We start from the raw sequence: 22,899 nt of genomic DNA on the forward strand, positions 1-22,899 counted from the left end.
GCACAAAAATGAATTGCGGCTGTCTGTACCAAATCAAATCAATAATAAAATGCAGTGATAAAATAGAGCGAGACGAGACAGTAAAACTGATGTTTTGATTTATCACAATGGCTTAGAGTGTCTAAATATTCTGTTATGCACTCATATACTGTACAAAATACCAAATTCCATAGTGATCTGGTTCTGACTTACTCGTAAATATTCATTCAAGTTTAAATGTTTGAGACTATCTGTCTGAAGGTACAAGACTGTTTAAGTCTAGAAAATCTGTCAAAGCTCATGTGTCCAAGAATTCAGACAAATGTTACTGTGTTAACATTAAACTAACACGCCATTTCCACCCCCTAGAATAATGTACATGATGGAGGTCTGCTTCTTGATTTCAATATGTTTCAGTATGTAACGATGTGGTGAGAGGGGAAAACACATTAATGTTCTCTTCCCTTATTTGTCTTGTAAAGAATGTGTTTACAGTGGGTTTACGAGCTGGCTAAGACAATTTCTCCACTTGTCTGTCAACAGGATTGAAGAGGCAGAGGTGTGCTGGATGGCAGCCACAGCCAGGCCTCATGGCAGGAGGTGCCCATAACACACAGAACTCTAATCACATCCTCTAGGAGCCACAAAGGTGGTACAGTTCACGTGCATACACTGAAAAGGTATATGTATGTGTAAATGCAAACAAGTCTCGAAACAGATCAGTTTTTTTCATGTGTTTGTCTTGTTTTGTTGTAGATGTCTGTTGTAGATAATACATATGTAAAGCTAGCAACACTGTGCTTATTCAGCATGGCTGTGTTCACACTGCATCCTCAGTGTTTGTTTGTTTTTTGTTTTTTTCACATTATCCATTCAGTGCTGCTAATATCAGATTCCAGTGTAAACTGGTCACTGTCCTGAACTGACCTGCATGTGCCGAAAAACAATAACAAAGGCGTCACTCACATTTGCTCTTGCACAGAAGTAAATATGGAGACCAGTACAGCCAGTGTTTACATTTTCATTTAAACGTTGATGTGCAGAAAAAGCTGGAAAATATGTAGCCAGATGTCAAAGAGAGATTATGGTTTTTAGATTATTTTAATTACGGTTTGTGTGGTAGCAACAGCTGCTACTTCTAGACCTGTAGGTTTATAGTGCTGTCAAAAGTTTTTGTCCCATTTCTGTTTTTTCTTTTTTTGTGTGCATATGTGCCACACGTACATATTATAATATTAAACACATTTTAATATTAGACAATAACCAAAGTATAAAAAATAGAAGATATGAATGGGGTTAAATACGAAATCATCTGGAGGTATTAGATTAGGCATTTTACAATACTGGTGCACCGGTGGCGGTTTCTTTGTTTCACTCAGCTCTGAAATTTCTTTTTTAAGCTTATCAGCACTTATTTTCCTGTGTTATTCCCCCACTTCCAAAAATCTGAAACATTACAAAAAATTGACTCTGCTCAATTTCAATGTGCCAATAAGCCATGTCACACATTGGGTACATTTGAGCCATTAATGTGTTTACGAATGTCAAATTAGCCCTGACATGTCTGTATAATTTTGAATTTAAAAGAGAACATAGACACCGCATTGTTGCTGGTCTTTCACTTTTCTTGTTACTATAAGCAATGCTGCTCCTGGGAAGATATTGTTCTCATCTTAAGCTTTTTCCTTGCTAATTTAGTCTGTGTGATGTTTGCTATGCTATAAAGTGATCTTCCTCTGTCCCCTAAAGTAATCTAAATTGGCACTTAAAGGCAGAAAAGAAAAGAAAAAAAGAGGTGTGGCATATCTTCACTGCCTTTGTCTGTTTATTTCCAACAATGATGCAGTAATGATTTTGTCATGTCAAAATGTTGCACCAGGTATCAATAACTTGAACTAGACAGACCTTAAAAACCTATAATATTTTAGTTCTAGCTCACATTATGTATTGTTGCACAGGCTATAGTTTTTCTTTTGATTTGTTTTGCCAACAATTTTAATCCACAAGTGCTCACCCTGCTACCTGAGGCAAACACAGCATATAATAAGCCTGCCCAACAGAGCCTGCTATTGTAGCTATCACAGGTGTTGACATGCCTGTGATTCCTGTTGTATTAAATGAAGGACACAGCCTGTCAACTTAAAAAAGCCATTAAGCACAGATGTTCTGTTCTGTGTTTTGTGGTGAGTCATGACACGATGAAAAGAAAATGACATCAAACACGTCACAATAATGTCAATTATATATTTCCCTATGTGTCACGCCTACTCTGATGGGTAATTTTGTTTTTTTGGGTATGTTATTCTTTAATTTTCCACCATTTAATTCAGCACTGTTTCTGTCTAGTTTTCCTTTTTTTAATAAACAGTACTGTGTACATTTTTTTGGACAATTTAGATCAGGGGTGGGCAATTCCAGGCCTCGAGGGCTGGTGTCCTGCAGGTTTTAAATGTGTCCTTGATGCAACACAGCTGATTTAAATGACTAAATTACCTCTTCAACATGTCCTAAAGGCCTGGTAACGAACTAATCATTTGATTCAGGTGTGTTGACCCAGGGTGATATGTAAAACCTGCAGGAGGAGACACAAATCCAGCCTCTGGGAGTCACAAGCTAATGCTAGTCCCAAGTCCACACAAATAGAAATGTCAGGAAGAGCATCCGGCACAAAGTCTGTCCCAAATAAACGTGTATCTATCCACTGTGGTGATCTCTTGGGAATTAAAGAAGCAGACAGTACAAAATATGGGACTTATAATCTCTCCAACTAGTCCTTCAACCCAAGTCAAATAACCCGTATCCACGGATTAGTCTTACTGAAAGGGGCAAATAAAGCAAGTATTTTTCACGTCAGTTAAGTTTCATTTCAGCTCACAAACCTTGAAAGAAGAGTATCAGGTTTACAACAATAAAACCAGGTTGTTGAGTGGTCATACTCTAGAACAGTGTTTCCCACACACATATTTCACATTAGAAAAATCACACGACACATCACCAAACAAAATGATAATTTAGTAAGGATGGTGCAGGAATTTCCTCTTATTTTCTTAGTCTTAATCACAAGTATCCATAAAGGTTTCCTCTTTCCTCTTTGATCACTGGACCTGGTAGCTTGTGACTCCCAGAGGCTGGATTTGAGTCTCCTCCCAGTATACCTTTTTTGCTTTATTCTGACCACTACTCACACTAGCACCTTCATCTGGGTTGGAATTTTCTCCAGGACCCAGGTCAGACTGACTACTTTTTCTTTTCAAATATTTACCTTTTGCAACTCCATGCTGAGTTATCTCACTTGCAACATGACTAAGTAATTTTTTATTCGTCTTCTTCGGTTGTAAAGTCAGTTGGTAACCCATTAAATTGGAGCAAGAAGTTGTACTGTCCTCTGGTGGAAGAGAATATAATTGTTCTTCCCGTTACTCACACCGGTCGCTTGGTGTACCAGTCAGGTGAAACCAAATAATCTTCCACAGCACACCTGATCATTTCTCACGGCACACCTATGTGCCATAAGAATGGTTGGAAAACACTGCTTTTAGGAGACACTGAATGAGGGTTTGACCAAGGAAATGAACTGCAGTAAACAAACAACAGTCTTCTATATTAAAGTCTGGCATTTTATTGACCCATTCACCCATTCCTGCAACTCAACCTTAACCGTCATTCATTCAGCTCTGTGCACCACATCATCTGACTTTCTCACTTCATAACTGCCGCAGCCACTAAAGTGCACTGCTATCACTAGGAAAAATACAAGAAAATACGAGTGTTGTAGTGGTCTTAAATAGCTCAGAATTAAGAATAAAAACCTCTAAGACCTTCATGGATAGGAAATTCCTGGGCTATCCTTACTCACCATTGCTTAATATCCACAATTCACATGTTATCAATTTAAAAAATCTATCACATCCTGTGTGAAATAAAAGAGAGGGAATACAACAGTGTGCGTGACTCATAGCCATAGCCTGCTGCAGTGATCACTGGGACAATAAATGGTGTATACATGAAGTAACTCCAGAGAATGTCTTCAGGCAGCCACAGATTGTTAAGAGAGTTCACTGTCATCTTGTGGATGTAATTGAGTTAGTAATTTTTTTTATATTATTGCTAAATTAGATATGAAACATTGTACTGCTTTCTGTTTACATGTATAAATCAGCTCAAGGACTCTGCAGCCTTGGCAGCAGCTGCCTAATCAGGATTTGCAGACTCCACCCTTAGCAATGCCAAACACAGACTTTTAATAAATAGTGCATGTAAAAACTGTTAACGGTAAGTCATCAAACTTAATGTCAGGAAAGATGTTTGGGGTTTCTTCTGCTTTAAACAAGAGCTCCAGCATGCACGTACATAAAGGGAATCTCACAGTTCAACATGTTGAGGATTGAATAAGTGCATGTGGAGATTAATACTACATTGTTAAAAAAAAAAAAAAAATTAAAATTCACTATTTTTATCTAGGTAAGCAAAAGAACATTCACATAATTTTAAAACTGCAAAATTATACATGTTAATTGCATACAATACAAAATAATTGGTGATCAATTACATTCTACACCTCCCCACAACTCTAAAGAACATTATAGCATTTTTCATTGTTTTCGTTTTCAAACCTCCACCTGTCACGGCTTCAGGAAGCCCATAAACAGTGATATAATACGTATGGTGAGCACAACAAAAACGCGTTAACTGCTAAAGAACCACCTAGTTCCCTCAGGAGTTACTGGATACCGAAAAGAAAACAAAAGAAAGGGAATATCACTTGGAAGCATCCTATATATATTAATGTTGATGTTACTACATGTCTGCTGAAGAAGCTCTATGTTTCATATGTAATGTTTCATATCCGCTGTAACATCTATGTGTTTTCCGTTCTTATTGACACCCTCAGGTCGTGTGCCCATGAGGTCGTCCATGCTGGTCCTGTTCCTCTTCTTAAGTGCCCAGGCTGTGGCCGCAACCAGAGGGGACTTGTACACCACCACCACAGCGGCACAGGAAAACACTCCAAGTGACAACCCAGACTCTATCCCGGTTGTTGATCCCAAACTCTTCACCAAGCGCCACTACCTCTCACCCAGAGTGCTTTTTAGCTCTCAGCCCCCTGATGCAGAGCCATCGGGGTCACAGAGTGCTGGCAGAAGGACCCGAAGGCAAGCAGGGCAGCCTCAACACCGCGGGATGTACTCAGTATGTGAGAGTATTAGTGTCTGGGTGGTCAACAAGACCAAAGCCACGGACACCTTAGGCAGAGAGGTGACAGTCCTCCCAGACGTGAAAATCAACAATGTCAACATGAAGCAGTACTTCTTCGAGACGACATGTCATAGCCCTCGATCAGGCAGCTCAGGCTGTTTAGGAATTGATGCGAGACACTGGAACTCCTACTGTACTAATTCGCACACTTTTGTGCGAGCGCTGACTTCATTCCAGAACCTGGTGGCGTGGAGACACATACGCATTAACGTGGCCTGTGTGTGCGTGCTCAGCCGCAAGTCCTGGCGGCAATGAAGACTTACGACACGCGCACACAGATTCACAAACCCAAATGCATTACATACACAGACAAGCAAACAGGCAGGCAGAAGTGACTTTTTTTTTTTTCACATAATTTATCACCAAAAACTTCTCAACCTCTGCACAAAGTAAATTATTAGTATATGTCAAAGTATCAAGACTGCATGTATATACACCAGACCTGGGTCAAAGAGTATCTGCAGCTGGTTTTGTGTTTTGGTTGTTTGCTTTGGGTTTTTTTTTTTTTTTTAACTGTTTGAAGTACCACGCTACAGGGGGTGTAGCTGTGCCGGTATCTATTTTAGTTGTGGTTTATATCAGACTCAGCTTATGGAAATTCAATACGCAGCTACGTGCTCAGTTTGACAAGTGTGCGTGCTCTGGATTTATCATAACTTTTAAGCATTACACTGAAAAATATTCTAAAATACAGACAGGAAATATTTTTATGTACATATACACATATTGCATACATTCATGGGTTATGTTTGCTATACTAAGTGCACAACTGTTTCCTCTGTGGCTCATTCCAACCATTTCCTCTCTGTTTTCAGCATTGCTGTATCTGATGTTTCAAGCACAAACATGTGCATCTTTTAAATGCCAAAGGCTTGGAATTAATTTGTTGGTGTAAAAATTCTCCAGATTATAAAATTATATTCTTATTATACACTTCTTGTGTTTGGTGTATCCAACCAGTAATGTAAAAGTGGCAACGCCATGCTCCAAATGAGTGAATTTATTGAATTTTTGTAGCATCATTTTCCAAGCGTTGCATAGTCCCGAAAAAGTCATCTCATAAGCGCATAAATTTTCCAAAGGAGAAAACAGCGAGAAGGGAGGTCTGATGTGCATACTACCTGACTATACACCTAAATAGTCCACAAAAATAAACTAAACATGGAAACAAACTAATTAAAACATTAGGAAAAAGTAGTAGCTTAGTGTAATAAAACATGGCCTCAATAGCATTTCCCCCCTCTTACTCTATGGAAACTTTTTAGCTCCATACATTTACAAAGGTAAATAGGAGGCATAATAAATATTTATCATCCAGGAGCAACAATCAAATGCCAGGATGCCATAATGACAGGAAATGGAAACAAAGACCAAACCAAACTGCAGACGGGAGGTAAATTTGCTGATGCAGTGCAATTCAAATGGAGAACATTATAGTGTATAAGAAAGCATGAAAGATTAATTCTGGTTCATTGCGTTAAGGCAGAGCATACAGGTACAAGCGGATGATCTTTTGCTTTTATACTTTACTTTCAAATTATCACTTATACCACATCTACAAATACAGACCTAAAATGCAGCAGAACCACAGCTAAATGGCACCTTTACATGATGAATGATGATTATAAGATCTGCTCCAAACATCCATATGTCATTCAGACTCTGAAAATGGTAATTAAGGAAACTGGTTTCAGCTGTCTGACTTTCCTTGATTACTAACTGCTCAACAAAGAATTTAGAAATACCTCTAAAACAATATGCTGTGTGTGTCTGATCATTTGTAGTCTAGTATCGCTTTTGATAAATACAAATATTGCTCATATAATTCTCTTTTATTTTGATGCAGATGAAATTGCTATCTTAGTGCTTAAGGCCTGAACTGAACTTGTAATGCTGCAGTAGTTTATATATAGCTGTTATGAACAGATCTCCCAACCCAAACTCCTCTAATGTAACTGCGCTATGACATTAGTTTGACACTTGAAGATATTAAAAGTAGAAATATGTCCTTTACTTATACGTTGATTTTTTATTATGTTGGACAGCTATTCGGTAATTGCAGAAGGTTTCATTCACTGCTGTTTAGTTAATGCCTGCTGGGTTTAGACTAAATCACAGGAACATTTTAAAGCTGCAGCTTTTACAGACACAGACCTTGGGTTTAAAAGACCATGTGATTTGGTTCCAGAAAGCACAGGCTTAAACCTGCCTTAACCTTAAACTGCAGCTCAGCTTATGACAGAGTAGCAGCCTCTAGGACTTTTGGCACAACAACACAGTCAAGCTTCTTTTCTGCCAGTCATTATACTGTCATGCAGCCCATTTACTGAAGAAGACTAAATCAATCCACAACTTTGCAAATACAATTTGACCCAGGCCTGATAAAACCAAAAGTGTTTTTTTAATAAATGTTGTTGTTGATATTGTTATTTATTAAACATTTACAAACATGCACTGTGTGCTTTCTGTAGTGTTCTGGGAAGCTTGCTGCTTCCTTCAGCAAAAAGGAAAGCCCTGACAGAAGTGAAAAAAAGAGAATTCCCATATGGCTTCGTTTTACCGCCATTCTTTTTTTTTTTTGGCTTTGCTTTGTGTTTTTCTCTTGCTATCATTCTACAGTGCATATGAAACAAAACTGAAAAGACAAACACAGGGCAAAAATGATTGATAATACAATACCTTTCCAGTGATATTTCAGTGCTCTCAGCGAACACAAAATTATTCTCCAGGCAGTATCGATTGGGATTTTTGTAGGCTTGCAGCCTAATTTTGTGTCCCATCGGGTATTTGAGGTGTCTGATATGATTGAGCGAACATGGAACTAATGAAGAAATGCAAACAAAAATCAGATGAGGTTGTATTCCTGGAAACCTTGAGTTTTAAGATAAAGCAACAGGGCTCAGCTGCTAAAAAGAATGCAACACTTCCCCCTAGAGGTCAAGACGGAAACATGAAATTTTTCCTAAAAATAATACTTTCACAAATAAAAACGTGACTCCTAACATGTTGGATTTGACAGATATTAGACTCCGCTCAGGCAATAAATTGTAGCTAGTTCCCCACGTTTCATACACTACCTCCACAAACTAAAAGCAGCACTGATGCTCACTTAAATGAACAAAATAGGACAAATATTAATTTGATTTTGTTATAGATCGTTTTTCCATGGTTTCTAAGAAAATAGTTGTTTGTTTGTTTTTATAATCGCGTTATAAAAAGCCTTACGTTACCACATGCCAGACGTCAGTGTGCATGTCCATGCGCATGCCTCGTGTTTAGTTCAGGGCCCATGCGAAGCCCTCGGAAAAAGTAGCACTTCTTTGTTTTGAACATGTTTATTTCATTTTATTGAGCAACGCGAAATTGACGGGAGTCCCCAAGCTGCTGTCCTGTGGCAAGTGGAGAAGAGTCAATATGGCTGAAATGAAATGGAAAAATACTGTGTATGTGTAACTAAAATGTGTGAAATTAAAAAAAAAAAAACATTCAGTAAAAAATTACACCCACATCTTCCAGAAGGTGTAATTTAATTAGATGGTTTGACCTACTGTTACTTAATACATTCATAACGTTTTTTGTCTTAAAATTAGTCCTGAACACAAGAAAATAATGCTGTTGTTATTATTGAGCCTTTTATTTTTGTTATTGGTTATTTCCGGATATCGTTTTTAGGATGGATTAAGTTATGAATGTACTAACAAGGTACCTGAGCTTACATAATTTCATAGATATAATTGTGTAGTATGACGCAGTAATCCTACCTTGCTAAGATACTGAAATTTGTTTGAAAGGTCCAGTAAAAGTAAAGGCTGAATAAAATTTAAAATGCATAAATTGTTCATATCAACTAATAGATTTATAATTTAAGATCCATTCAAAGTGAGCATTGTGGCAAGGATAAAGATAACTGCATAAAGACCGAAACAAAGTGGCCTCTTTCATAAGTAGTGTCTGCAAACCACAGCTGAGAGACTTGATATTTCGAGCTCTGTCCACTGGATGGAGACAATGAAACGCATAGACGTTTTTCTGTTGCGTACAGGTTTTCTCTTACTCTAGCGGTGCACATTAGGGGTATGGAAATGTACTTAAATATTTTGAGTGACATTGTTTATATGCATTGCAAAGGAACTAAAGATAACTGTATTTTGCTATTTTCGTCAGTTATTTGTTCTAACTAAAGTTGTCTTTTGAAACAGTAATTGGCCATTTTTCTAATTAGAGGTTTAGCACGGCCTGTTCAAAGAAAAAATATAAAGTGAGATTTGACTGCACTTCACCTCTGGTGTCTCTTGGCTCATAGGATGACTCATACTTGCACCGTATGGAGATCAGGTTACATTTTTGCACCTCATTTACATATCAAGAACAGTAGAAGAGGGTGAGGAGGTAAGGACAGTGTGTCGGTGGAGGGATAATGGGATTATGGCTCCATTATACCCTGAGGATATCTTTCAGTTTGGATGCACTTCCGCAGTGATAATTACAGTCCTGAATTCATGACAGGATTGGGTAACCGAACTGATATCGGGTTAACACCCATCCAGTCCAATGATCTTATTCTGGGTCACATGGAAACTATTAATCATTTGTAATTCAAGTGTGTACAATGCCATCTGTTTATCTCTATAAAAAAAAGGAGAACTGCTGTCATTGTCATACTTTTTTCCTTGTGTTTGTTGAGTCCTGTTTGATTTCTTTTTTTTTTTTTTGAGAGAGCGAGAAAGAAAATAGAGGTGGTAGGCAGTGATGTGATGTGTCTCATGATCCACCCATGCTGATTCTCACTGATACTCTGGCAGACATACAGGGAGGGTCGCTGTTTCCCTCCCACATCACTGCAGCAAACAAAGGCACTACAAACAAGAGAAGCTTGCATGTCACAAAGCGTGTGACCCCGAGATGACCTCCCTCCGTCCTGCAAAGAAGGCACAGAAGAGCACTGGCAAATCTCCATACATACTCTTCATTCACAGGAATCAGCTTGCATTATTATTAATATGATATATTATATTATATTAATAAAGTCTTCATGTTTTAAGCACTGACTTATGAAAGATGTTCACTCTAACTTTGTTTTTAGGCAATGTTCATTTAGACTCATTCTATTTAAGGGTGAATGAGACAGCATCAACTAAGGTGTCTTAGTATGTGTCATAAGAAGAGCTTCATTGTGCTTTGGTGTTGATTCTCTAAGCCCCACATCTGGCTGGATTATTCCAAATTATATTCCTTCATTTTAGGTGTGTTGAAGATGTTAGTGGAAAACTCTGTCCAGTGTGCTGCTACAAAATCTCTGCTTTTAACAACAACAACAACAACAACAACAACAACAACAACAACAACAACAACAACAACTACTATTCAACTTTTACTTATAGTAAATGTAACATAGCCTTTTAAATAAAGTTACAGCCTGTGGTTAAATTATAGGGGGACATGGGAGTAGATATTTGTATGTAGGATGTACATCCATATGCACCTTTACTAAGAATAAACAAAATTAAGAGTCTAAGATTGAAGACAGGGACTAAGATTTTACATTTTAGCTGATAAAATATTAAAACTATTTTCTTTCTTAAAATTCTGTCTATAATACACATATAACAATGATGCAGAACTAAAAAAAAATGTTTAATTGTGTTTTTTTGTTGCTTTGTTTTGTCAAAGCCACAGGGAGCCACTGGAGATTAGGTTTTCAATCACTCGTCCAGGCCAAGAGAGCGGTCCTAAAGTCTCACATAATGATCCCGACAGCATAACTACATCCTCTCTAGGGGTCAAGCATTTAAACCCATCTGTATTTTAGTACATTAACTTTATCTCAGGCCAAAAGAAATTTGTCTTTTGTCACACTAATTCTGAGATCATGTACAGACTATATAACATATTTGATGTTTATTATGTTAGTTTAACATGAGGCTCAATGTCATTACTTTTGCATGTGTTTAGCCAAAGTACAATAAAAACATGTCAATGCTGCTGCTGCTGATCATTTTGGTTATTGGTATGTTGTTGTAAATTAACAAAAAAAAACAACACTTAGACACATAAGCAAAGATTTAAAATGTATTATTATTTAAAAGCACTGCAAAATTAAAAAGAATATATTCAAATATTTGAATTTAACAAAGAAAGTAAGTAAGAAAAGAAGAAAGCTTAAAAACATTGCATACAAAAATATTGGTTATTAAGAGAAAAGCAAATGAATGGTTGAATGTAGGACCGGGATAGGTCCTACATTCGCACAAAGTGAAAGCATTAGTAGGTTTACAGTAAATAAAGTCCAGACTTGCCTCATAGTTTGTGTTTTTTCTTGTCTTCCTCCATTCTCCATTTTCTCTCCTCTTTCTCCCCACTCACAACCAGTCACAGCAGATGACAGCGTCTGCCCGAGCCATCTGATAGAGGTTCCTTCCTGTGAAAATGGAGTTTCTCCTTCCCACCTTCACCTAATGGTTGTTCCATCTTATACTATAGGTTCTTTTTCAAACGTCAATATACTGAGATGCCTAATGATTATCTTCTTTTTAACATTATCAGTGGTAGTATTTGGGTATGCAAGTCTAAAGAGGAATCATGAATGGCACACTCAAAATTAAACGTGTTGTTAAGAGCGTTCCATATTTTCAAATGTATTCCTGAGAACTGTCTGCTACTTAGTCTTACACCTGACTAGTCATGTGGGGAAAGATTACATACTGGACATAGCTTTTAAAATTACAAAGCTTAATCTTTCTATTTATAGACTGTGTACCTGCTACATTTGTATCTAATTTAAAGTCGAAACTATTGCCCATTTTCAAACATGGCTTATTCTTTGTTTTACCGCCAAACTTTTTGTAATATGCCGTCCTAGCAAGAACAACAGGTCTACATAAGAGATCAGATAATAACATCTCCAAAATCCTGGCTATGTCTCTGCTGATCTTATTTTAACTATTAGGTCACTGTGTTGTAGGTGCACACAAGAAGCTATTTTCACACAAACAGGGATATCAGTGACTGGCAGAGGACAATGTTAAAAGTGTCTCCATGATAAATTCTTGCCCAACGTCTAATGTAAAGGTCACACACATAAGTAGTGGAATCCAAAGTGTCATACTGTCACACTGATATAATTTTCATGTAATGCAAGACTATGCCAAGATGTGCAGTAGCTCCTCAAGACTTTACTAACCTGAAGTTCAAATCTACCATATTCACTTCAAAGTAGAATTTAAAATAAATACTGCAAACAGATGTTTTTGTTTCACCAGTTGTACATGTATTGTTGTGTAATTCGGTATTCAGTCACGATTACAAAATTCTTTTTACTTGCAAAACATATGATCAACCATGTTGTAAGAAATATTATCTTCGTAACAATGCTGGTTAACCCATACCACCGGCTTTCCCCTCATTTATTTATTTTTAAGCCCAAATCATTGGTGTCGAACACACAAATGAACCCCTCTCTCTGCTCTCGCTGGGAGACCTCTTGGTGTCTCTCTCAGGGATCCCAGATCGTCCCTGAACCCCACCTTGGGTACCTCAGCACTCGCGAACGCTTATGGGCGTGTGCAGATGGCGTGCAGCAGCACTTGTGCGCATGTTTCGTGTCTGGATGGTGTAACGGCGCAGGTCTTCATTGCATGGGTTGATGTCCAGCTGAAAGACGCTGCAAAATAAGAAGGAATCGCGCAATAGATCGGAGACTCCGACAAATCAGGTGGCATCATGAGCAAAGTGCAGGGTGGGATGAAATGTGTGAAATATCTGCTTTTCGCTTTCAACATCATCTTCTGGGTAAGTCCGCTTCGGCAGCGGTTTGCCAAGAATTAACGTTGTTTCTCTCTGAAAAAGCCGGATCACCGTTTTTGTTGTTTTTTATGGTTATTTATTTGTTTTGTTGTTTTCTCTTTAGGAAGTGAAATTGATTCGGTTTATTTTTAAGCGACTGTGGAGTTTCGTTGCCTTGTGAAAAACCTGTTTGTTCCTAGCCTTGTTTACACGTTCAATGTACTGAAGGCTGAAAGTCCGTCTATTGATATTATTTGGTATGGCTTTTAAATACAGCAGCCTTTGTTATTCTGTACAGAGTTAGGAGTTAATGTTGTCTGGCAGACCGCCTCAATGCACCTGCTCTGTTCACACCGTCTCCCTCTGACTCCACACTGTTTCCCAAAATTCTCAAACCAAACCTCAGTTATATAACCCAGAGTCTTCTTTTCATCTGCGTTCATTAGTGGCTGCTGCTTTAGAGTTGGTCATGATTTATTGTTGCACCAAGTACATGCTGCAACAAATACACCAGAGCTACTTTTCCAACACAGATCCCAGTTCATGATTTGACGTTGAGGTGTGACTTTCCTGCTGCAGGCGTGTGAAGGGTGCTTTTTTTTGTTTTTCTTTTACATGCGGGGTTAATCTATTTGGGGAACATCATGAAAGGTTTTTGTTTTGGTCTGCAGTGCTGCTCAGATAAGATTCACTTTCGATTATATGCCAGTGACTTCTCATATGACATAAGTTTCTTGGTGTTTAGAAGGCTAAATGTGTCAGAGAAGTACTTTTAAGCTTCTAATATTTTGTCAGTTTGCATGTAGACTGTAGTATGCAACCTTAAACATTGGATCAAGATTCATTCTTTTTGTATTCTTTTATATTCTGCGTGAATCAAAGAATATAAGTATTCCAATAAGGTTTTAGGTTTGCCTTTTTTGTTTTTTGTTCTGTTCACCCCACAAATGTATCTCATAAACTTATCAACCCTGAGTTTGGGAACATCAAGGAAAACTCTTGCCCCTACTTGAGGCTGCAAGAAACCCCCCCCCCCCCCCCCCCCCCCCCCCTATTATCATTTTCAATCAGTGATGTGTTTAGATAAATAGATACATTTATTAGGTCATTAACAAAGAGCCTGTTTGGGTTTACTCTTGTTTGGTTTTCATTATTGTCTCTTGCAAAAGATACTCAATATTTTACTGCTAAATGATACAGTGTGAGTTTAACTGGCTGCATTGACTCATTTGTGCTCTGTAAGACGATCACTTGTGTCATCCAAAGTGACAGCAGCCTCTTTGTTCGGCAGTTTTGGGACTGAAAGCATAGCTGTTGTGGTTGTAGCCAAAAGGGGCGTACAGTACGCTGTCATTTTGGGGTGCAGAGCCAACAAGCAGCCAATGCCAGTGTGAGTTACATCACCCAGGCACTGTGAGGCTGGCACAGCCTGTGGCTGAAATGCACCATGGGAGATGGACCGCTGATTCTGATGCTAATTCTTGTGTTCAAATGTGGTACTTTGATGGGCCATGAGGATGCATGGGCTGTTGTTGCAGCGTGGCCTTATTTTCAATCATTTTATTGTCAGAGTACCTCACTAAACCTTCCTAAAAAAAAAAAAAAAAGAGTGGCCCAGTCCGGACTGAGTTTCCTGCAGTGAGGGTTGGAGCTGCAGCTTGAGTTTTGTTCCTTCGCCTTGAGGCGACTTTTTGTTGTGATTTGGCGCTATATAAATAAAATTGAACTGAATTGAACTAACAGAAGACACTTCCACTCTTTAGTTTGGCTGAATCTGAAGAGCAAGTCAGGAAAAGGATCTGAGAGTGTTACTGAAGATGTGCTGCTTGGGATTCCATGCTTTTACAAAATTTTGAAGATGAATTTTTTTTCATCTGCATATAACATGTGACACTTGTCCTGAAAGAACATATAAGGAACATGGTTAGGATTAATATATAACTATGACACAGACAATATCTTTTACCCTTAATCCACATTTGTCCTTTTATTCGTTTTGGCTTTATTTTTGGATGTTTAAATTAAATAATGTCATGTAGGAGGTTAAAATGATTCACTTTCTCAGAGTAAAACCTGGTTTCAATCAAATGTGTTATGGTAAGCCAAGCTCTCCTGGAGAGGAAAGATGCTACTCAGCATAGACACTTTTTTGCCCCCCCCCCCCCCCCCCCCTCCTGTTAAATAGAAGGAGGGGGGGAGCCTATGAGTATTATTAGCCACTTTAGCATCACCTGCAGAATCGTAACTACCTCGTGATAAATAAAGACTAAAAGAAAACATGAAAGTGCTCACTGTTTAACTGTGAAATTATTTCTGCACAAACAGAAGAACTGCTACTTACCACTCATCAAATTCAACAGAACTATAAAGTCACAAATAATTTTGATTGTATAATTTATCAATCCCCAGGTGTCTGGATTGTTGGTGCTGGCGGTGGGACTGTGGCTTAGGTTTGACCCAAACACAGTGGACCTCCTGACAGGCGATGGCGCCCCCTACACCTTCTTCATAGGTATGTCAGAGATTCTATAGCCTCATACATATGCCTGTCTCATCTTCTGCAGAATAAAACATATATGTGGATGTGGATAAAAAAAAACTAAAATCCAAAATGGATCCAATTTCTTCTCAGCAGTTCACCATCTTGATGGATCTTGATTACACCATCTTGATTACATGGACCCCCTTGAAAATGAGATGAAACATCCCTACATGTTTATCTACATTAAATAAATGTTCAATGTGTAACATTTTAAAGGTGCCCTAAAAAATCCCACATACAGAGAAGTAAATACACGTGTACACATGCGGATGAGACCGAATGTCTGGTACTGTTATCCCTTACAAGTATGAAGAACCCTTCAAGTACTGCTTGACATTTAACAGCCACATTTTATCTTCAGCGCATCGAGATGTTTTACTTCTTTGCACAAACCACAAGGAAAGTTTGTTTAATAAAACATGTAAGTTAAAACATGTCCACAGTTACTAGGCCTGTTTAAAGGAATTTGTCATTCGAAGCCCTCAATTCTTCACTTTCACTTTGAAAGTGGCTAAAGTATGCGCACAGAGGAAGTGAAATGTGATAAACTGATTGAAACTTTCCATTAGTGGCAATTCTCCTGTTCGTGGGATACGAAGAAATTCAAATCTTGACATAAATGCTTATTTGGTTTTGATTCGACTGAAATAACATAAAAACGACCAGTCAGAAAAATGTACAAACGATGCACGAGAGCCTTTAACTGATTAATGAACAGCTCTGTCTGTTTGCTGAAATATCGTATAAGAGTGTCTTTGCAAAGCTCACACAGTAGATTATTAAAACATACAGTAGACAAGACAAACAGCTAGTGTTCAGCACTCCATACAATAGGCCTTCTCTCTGACAGTGTGTGGGAGCCGATGATTAGAATGAAGCCTATTCTTGTTACTCCCGTTTAAGCCATGACCTAAAATGGTGACTTCACTTCATCAGCTCTCTGCTCTGCCTTCGTGGAACTGGCTGCCTCTCTCAGGACATGAGTAGCAGGTTGGGTGGGGCCAGTGACAGAAGACTATATCCTGCTTGCAAACCTAGTAAAAAATGAAAATAGAGCAAAGAAGAGGGGAGGGGGAAGCAGCACAGGGCAACCAAAGGCAGTGTTTTCGATTATACTTACGATCATATTGCCAAGATTACAACCTAAAACGTTTCAAGATACAGTAGAAAATAAAAAGTACCATGTTACTTAAGTCATCTGTTGATGCAGTGTACTCCAGATGAGGTAACTTCTCTCCAGCTTGGTTTTATTTGATATGCAAATATCCTGGAATTTCTCTGTTACTGTGTTACATCTTTATGAGTCATTTTAATCAAATTCTCTGTCCCACTGTTCTTTACCGTCCCCTCCTCACTTTCCCATTTGCAGTGATTATATTTCTCACTTTAGGTTAAGCAAATCAAATGTAATGTGAATTACATTTTCTTGATTAAAGAACATTTGGAGTGCAGTTAAAACCGGAGCATATGTTGGTCTGATCAATATTTTGGAGGTAAAATAGCTGATTAAAAAACTGGCAGAAACCCTGGAAGGCTTCAGAAGGGAAGGAGAGAGCTAGACAGAGAGTTTGTTATTGCCACCTCTAAAACGAGATGCTGTGACTATGACTAATATGTAACTGTGTGGAAAAAAATCTCAGAGGGTGGGTGTGATCTGGAAATCTTGTTTTTCTGGCTACTGTACGAGACAAACATGCTTCACAAACTGGGTAGAGGAGTATGCTGATGGCAGGTCTAGTTGTCAGCCAGTTATGAGCCAATTGTATGCCTGATATCAGTTGTTACTGTATCATCAGTAGGGATCCTCTAATACTAGTGGGCTCACAAACCCAAAACTCATGTCTCCATCATATAAATCTTCTACTTCTCCTGCCTTCTAATGCAGATGTTTGTGGCTGTGTTAAGATGGCGCCAAGATAGTTTGTTGGTAGTCCACATAAACCAGCAATGCGGGCTGCACTCTGTAGTGTTTTCCCTTAAACTTAGTCTCTGTTCTAGAAAAAACTGAGGTTATAGCATACAAGGAATTTCTTTGTAGTGAAGTCAAGCAGAAAGCTGACCAAGCCACTGTCTGAATTACTTGTGTGCGGGTTTTGGGGGTATTTTTTTTTTTTTTTTTTTGGTGTGTTTTCTTATTTGTGGTGAATTCCACAGTTTCCTTCAGTGTCATCAAACTAACTGTTGTCTTTCGGAGAAATACATGCAAGTGCACCTCCATAGCCTCTGCATGGGCTGAATTCCCACAATTGCTCTTTCTGCAAATGGACAACACAAGCCCATAAATCCGGCATTTAACTGGAAACACTTGGGTTCTGCAGAGGATAACTTTGTGCCTTTGCAGCCAAACGTTATAAGCTTAACAACTGACTGTTGCTCCCACTTCTAGCAATGAGACTAAACAGAGTGATACCATAATAAGGCAAAGTGGCAGCATTCTCTCTGAGGGTTTCATTTTCCATTCTATCACCTTTGTTACTCTCTAGTGTGTAAACAGCCATTACATGTGTATATAAGATAGAGATGGAGCTAAACTGAGAGATGTTACAGATGTTTATACTCAATAATTTGTATTTCTAAAAGATACGTGAAGCAGGAAGTGCACTTGGCAGGTGTCTGGTAGATGGTAGATACCTCTGCATTTAATGAGTGAAGAGCAAAGAGCAGATATTAAAGTAAGTGTATAAGTGTTGGGGAAAAAATGAGCAGCTGAGATCACTTCTGTGTAGACAATTGTATATAAATTGAAAGCTTTCATGGTCCATTATATTTTCCATTGCTTACCCAGACAACTTTCTTTGAAGCTCTGTATCCCTATAGATCCCTTCAGCTCAGCAGTGTATTCGCCTCGTCTTTACCTTCCCTTTTGTCGCACAGCAAGAAAACAACAGCTTGCATTTGCCCCATGTGGATTAATTAAATTGCTGCAGTGGTTGCTGCCTGTGTCACCGATTAGGCCCTTAGCATGGACCTAAGGGACCTGCTTGGTGTATAGTTACAGTGCGAGGGGGCTCAGTTGCAAGGACTAGAAGCAGGGGAGTAGACCGAGAGGGTGACGTCACTCAGGCTTGAGGAGAGCATAGATGGTGGCAGACGCAGTTGAAATCTGCAGCAATCAAGCCCTCTGAAAATTAGATTTTGGAGGACAGATGGCATCTGTGTGCTTCTTCACCCTGCAGGAGCATGAATGGACAAAGTCTAAGTAACTGGAAACCCTACTAATGCATCAAAAGAGTCAATTAGAAGCATAATTTCTCAGTGGGCTCTCTAGGCCTATTAGTTTTCTTTCAAATTTGATTATGATTTTGAACAGACTCTGCCTATGCTTTAGACAGCTACTCTATATACGGACAGGACTTCAAGCTATTTCTGTAGCTGCCCAGAGCAGGAAAGAGTCCAGAACTGTGTTTTGTTCAACCCACCTTTTTTCAAGTGATCAGAGATGCTACAATGTAACGTTAAGAACATAATTCATTTGTGCCAGAGATTCTATGTTTCAGATCATGAAAAACTTCAAATTCATTGTTTAAAGTAGCCTAATAAATAGACTGAATTGTGTGAGTCTATTCAGAGATGTTCTGCTACCGAAGATACTTCCACCTACAAACACAACACAAACAATCCTTTTATAAATTCTGCTCCAGCAAAGGCAACCATTGCATCACGCTGACACCCTCAGTGGAAACTATAAACTGCAGCCATGTGATACTGAGAACACCACGATCAGATGCTTCTCATATGTCTTTCACAATCTTCTTGTTTATAAAACACAAAACATTAATTTTCCATTTTTTTCATTTTAAATGCACTGATCTATCGTCTGGTCTCTCTCCTCAGCCGTGTACATCCTTCTTGGTGCTGGTGCGTTGATGATGGTCGTGGGGTTCTTAGGTTGTTTTGGGGCCATTCGTGAGTCTCAGTGTCTTCTTGCATTGGTGGGTTCAAAGCGTCACCTCTCATTGCATTTGTATTATTTTTATATTTGTTTCCATGAGGCTTAAATTGATATTACCGTTAAATTGGTACTAACACTGAAATAACTTGATGTGTATGCTTCTGATGAGTGATCGCGAAGATGTATAGAATTAGGCTGTCTAATAACAAATGAATAATAGACAAATATTAACTTTAGTTTAGTGTAATCTTTTTTTTTTTAACAACAAGGCCCTTGTTTTCTCCATTTGTATAAAAGGGCAGAATTATACATTTCTTTCTAAGGGATTTCAGAAGAAATCACCAGGAACAGCCCACAAAATTGTATGGCCAACTGTTGTTCCCCAATAAATGAATCAATCACTGATTAGTTTTTGTGTTGCGTGTGTGGATGACTCCCACTAGAGGCAAGGCAAGGCAAGTTTATTTGTATAGCACAATTCAACAACAAGGTGATTCAAAGTGCTTTACAGAGACATTAGAAACAAAAACAAATAAAAAGCATGATTTAAAATTGATTAAAACAAGCAAATAAACTAACTAACTAATTAACAAACAAACAAACAAACAAAACAGTATATAAAATCAAAACAGATAAAATCAGAACAGTAGATAAAATCAGTAGTTAAATGTAAGTTTTGAAATTTAAGCTTAAAAGTGTGGATTTGGTGCTTTATTCAAATGCAGCTGAGAACAGGTGAGTCTTCAACCTGGATTTAAATAAACTGAGTGTTTCAGCTGATCTGAGGCTTTCTGGGAGTTTGTTCCAGATATAAGGAGCATAAAAGCTGAATGCAGCTTCTCCGTGTCTGGTTCTGACTATGGGAACTGATAAAAGACCGGATCCAGATGACCTGAGGGATCTGGAAGGTTCATACTGGGTCAGGAGGGCGATAATAGTCCTTGTTTCTGTTCTGCAGTTCTTTGCTTGCCTTGTGATAATCTTTGGAGCAGAAGTCACTGCTGGTGTGTTTGGATTCCTAAACAAGGAACAGGTGGAGTTATTTGATGATTAAATACAAAATAACAAAAAATATTCTCTGTTTTTTTTAAATCCCATAACTAACCCTTTTTTTTCTTCTTTTAATAACAGATTTCTGAAGAAGTCCAAAAGTTTTACAGTAGCTCCACCCTCGACTCTAGTCCAAATGGAACTGCAATAGTAACGACTTATTATAAAGCTGTGAGTAAAACTTCGCCATCATGTTCAGGGTTGCAATCAATACCATTAAAATCATGTTGTGTTTTGTTTTGTTTTTACTTCTTTTTATATTTGCAGCTGAACTGTTGCGGAGTTTCCACATTGGAGCCAAACAGTGATGTGTGTGCAGACTTCCCAGAAGACGTCAAGGTAAACCCCTCTGCCTGCAGGGACACTTCATAGTCACATGAGGGCAGTAAAACACCATTTTAAAATGAAGCACTATTTGCTGTGATGAACCTACTTTGCTGTGTGCAGAATGATCGATATGAATGTTTCTTGCTATTTTTGCTTGATATTAGGACTGCCTGACTGCAATAACAGACTTCTTCGATGAAAAGCTGTATATCATTGGATACATAGGGATTGGTATTGCAGGAGTCATGGTGAGAAAAGTTTGAGTTTTTTTAATTAATTGTGACCGATATTCCTCAGGTAACCACAATATGTGTCTGTGATTTCAGATTATAGGAATGATCTTCAGTATGGTCCTGTGTTGTGCCATCAGAAACAGCAGGGAGGTTATATAATTGGTGAGCTGACCCCCCCCCCAACCGTCGCCTGATCATATGGTTACACAGCCCTTCATAATCAACTTGTCTGCATGAGAAGGGAAACACCAAAGTTACATTTCAGTCACTTCTCTTAGTCCAAACAAGTGCGGTGGGGGAGGGCCTCCGAGTATCACAAAGAGAGAACAACAAATCTCAATGCTCCCACTTATCCACGGACCACATGCAACACGATACGCTGGATCGTTAACATCACACCTTCTTCTTGAGTCCACCAGCACTGAAATTCACTTCCCTCTTCTTTTCCATAACACATGCTTTGCTTTTAGCTCGACTCTGTGACATTCCTCACTTTTAACATGTCTTTGTTAGACTGCCGGTGCTCCGCAAAGGCCAAAGTGCTGCCGTTGTAGATGCAACACAGCACACAAAGCCTTCTTTGACACAGGAATGTTGTGACTGGGGAGTATTGCTGTAAATATGGATCCTTATTTTCACTTTGTGTGCTTTAGCGTTTTGAGGACTAGCCTACCTTTGCAGAGTAAATTTGCAGAGTAAAATTCCGTCATGTGCCTATTTATTTAGTTACGATCAAGCCTCCTACTACTGGACTGTTTGCCTATATCTTTTGATTTGAATATGTACACTGCACCAGTGCTTGCTTCCTGTCACCACTTTCAAGTATTTCTACCGTAAAGCACAATAGCTGAAGTGTAGACATGATTTGAAGCCAAAGGGTTAGGATGGTCTCATGATAAACTGCGGCGTTGTAAATCTCCAAATTCATCTGACAGCTAAATAATGCTTTGTGCTGACCTCTTCTGGAGCATGTTTGGGATGTAACAGTGAGCTAGTTTGCATTTTGTGTGAATTATTGTGGATGTAAATTTTGTTGGTGTGCCAATAAGATGTGAATTATAGAATAATATAGTTTGTCATACTGTTAACCGTAATAAAAACATTGGGTGCTTTTATTTAGATGTTTTCAGCTTCTGTCCTCGGAGATGAATCACATGTGCACTTCTTGTAAAGTGGAACAAGCTGAGAAGAACTTCATTGTAATTTGTGGTTAGTGAAGTACCTGAACATGTGAGCAATGTTCTGTTTAGGTCCACGGATGACAAATTTCAGTCACATACAAGGCAAGAGTTAAAGGATATTGACTAATAATACTATTTACTGAAAATACTAGTGATGGTAGTATATTCTATAAATCAAGTTTATAGAAAATATCAAGCGTCATGGGATTTGGACAAAATGTCTCTACACAAGGCCTGCTTAGTACTTGCTCATACAGAGAAGTGGGGAATTCCACCACACCAAGGTATGTTTTACAATTTTCAAAGACAATAATGAACCGATAAAGTGAAATATTACACTGACTTCAATCTGCCGTTAGTTAGTGTGGACTAAATCATTCACCTCAGCATGTGAACTTGCTCAACCGTGATTTGATGCCCTCCTGGTAGTAAAGCTTCCTGAATGTGTGGATCAGATTCAGACAGCCTTTTTAACAGAAATAACTGCAGCTGCATTGCATGAATGTACAAATGTGCAGAGAAGAAAATAGCACTGTGTGCTGCAATATCTGGCTGTCATTTGACTAAAAACAAGGGACTAGTTCTTCTCATTTTCAGCATCTGGGATTCCAGATATTTGATTTGTATAATACGTTTATGGTGAGCCTTGGTACACCC

General features: G+C 38.5%; 2 protein-coding genes across 3 annotated transcripts; both read left to right on the plus strand.

Moving 5' to 3' along the window:
- Window positions 1–565: 565 nt before the first annotated feature.
- Window positions 566–7,687, plus strand: ngfb (nerve growth factor b (beta polypeptide)). 2 transcript variants are annotated; one of them, XM_085275630.1, is made up of 2 exons: window positions 566–659; window positions 4,871–7,687. In XM_085275630.1, exon 2 carries the CDS (start codon window positions 4,882–4,884, stop codon window positions 5,488–5,490), a length of 609 nt encoding a protein of 202 aa, XP_085131756.1. In that variant the 5' UTR covers window positions 566–659; window positions 4,871–4,881; the 3' UTR covers window positions 5,491–7,687. The 2 variants fall into 2 exon arrangements, with proteins under 2 accessions (XP_085131756.1, XP_085131757.1); XM_085275631.1 differs by lacking the exon at window positions 566–659 and adding an exon at window positions 2,754–3,206.
- A 5,111-nt stretch (window positions 7,688–12,798) lies between these two features.
- On the plus strand, window positions 12,799–22,176 carry tspan2a (tetraspanin 2a). Its single transcript, XM_085275002.1, has 8 exons — window positions 12,799–13,023; window positions 15,427–15,529; window positions 19,394–19,491; window positions 20,410–20,484; window positions 20,583–20,672; window positions 20,769–20,840; window positions 20,993–21,076; window positions 21,155–22,176. Exons 1-8 carry the CDS (start codon window positions 12,955–12,957, stop codon window positions 21,218–21,220), a joined length of 657 nt encoding a protein of 218 aa, XP_085131128.1. The 5' UTR covers window positions 12,799–12,954; the 3' UTR covers window positions 21,221–22,176.
- Window positions 22,177–22,899: the final 723 nt, after the last annotated feature.

This window comes from Mchenga conophoros, linkage group LG5 (genome assembly GCF_057382185.1).
Source record: "Mchenga conophoros isolate Kocher_MC1m ecotype Shallow Benthic linkage group LG5, M_conophoros_male_GT1.1, whole genome shotgun sequence".
Lineage (NCBI taxonomy): Eukaryota > Metazoa > Chordata > Actinopteri > Cichliformes > Cichlidae > Mchenga > Mchenga conophoros.

Bases quoted from the DNA above. Each gene is read 5' to 3' on its own strand.
- ngfb (XM_085275630.1), top strand. From the start codon at position 4,882: ATGAGGTCGTCCATGCTGGTCCTGTTCCTCTTCTTAAGTGCCCAGGCT.
- tspan2a (XM_085275002.1), top strand. From the start codon at position 12,955: ATGAGCAAAGTGCAGGGTGGGATGAAATGTGTGAAATATCTGCTTTTC. The intron at 20,485-20,582 runs GTGGAGTTATTT...TTTTAATAACAG, and splicing joins GATTCCTAAACAAGGAACAG to ATTTCTGAAGAAGTCCAAAA. The intron at 21,077-21,154 runs GTGAGAAAAGTT...CTGTGATTTCAG, and splicing joins TTGGTATTGCAGGAGTCATG to ATTATAGGAATGATCTTCAG.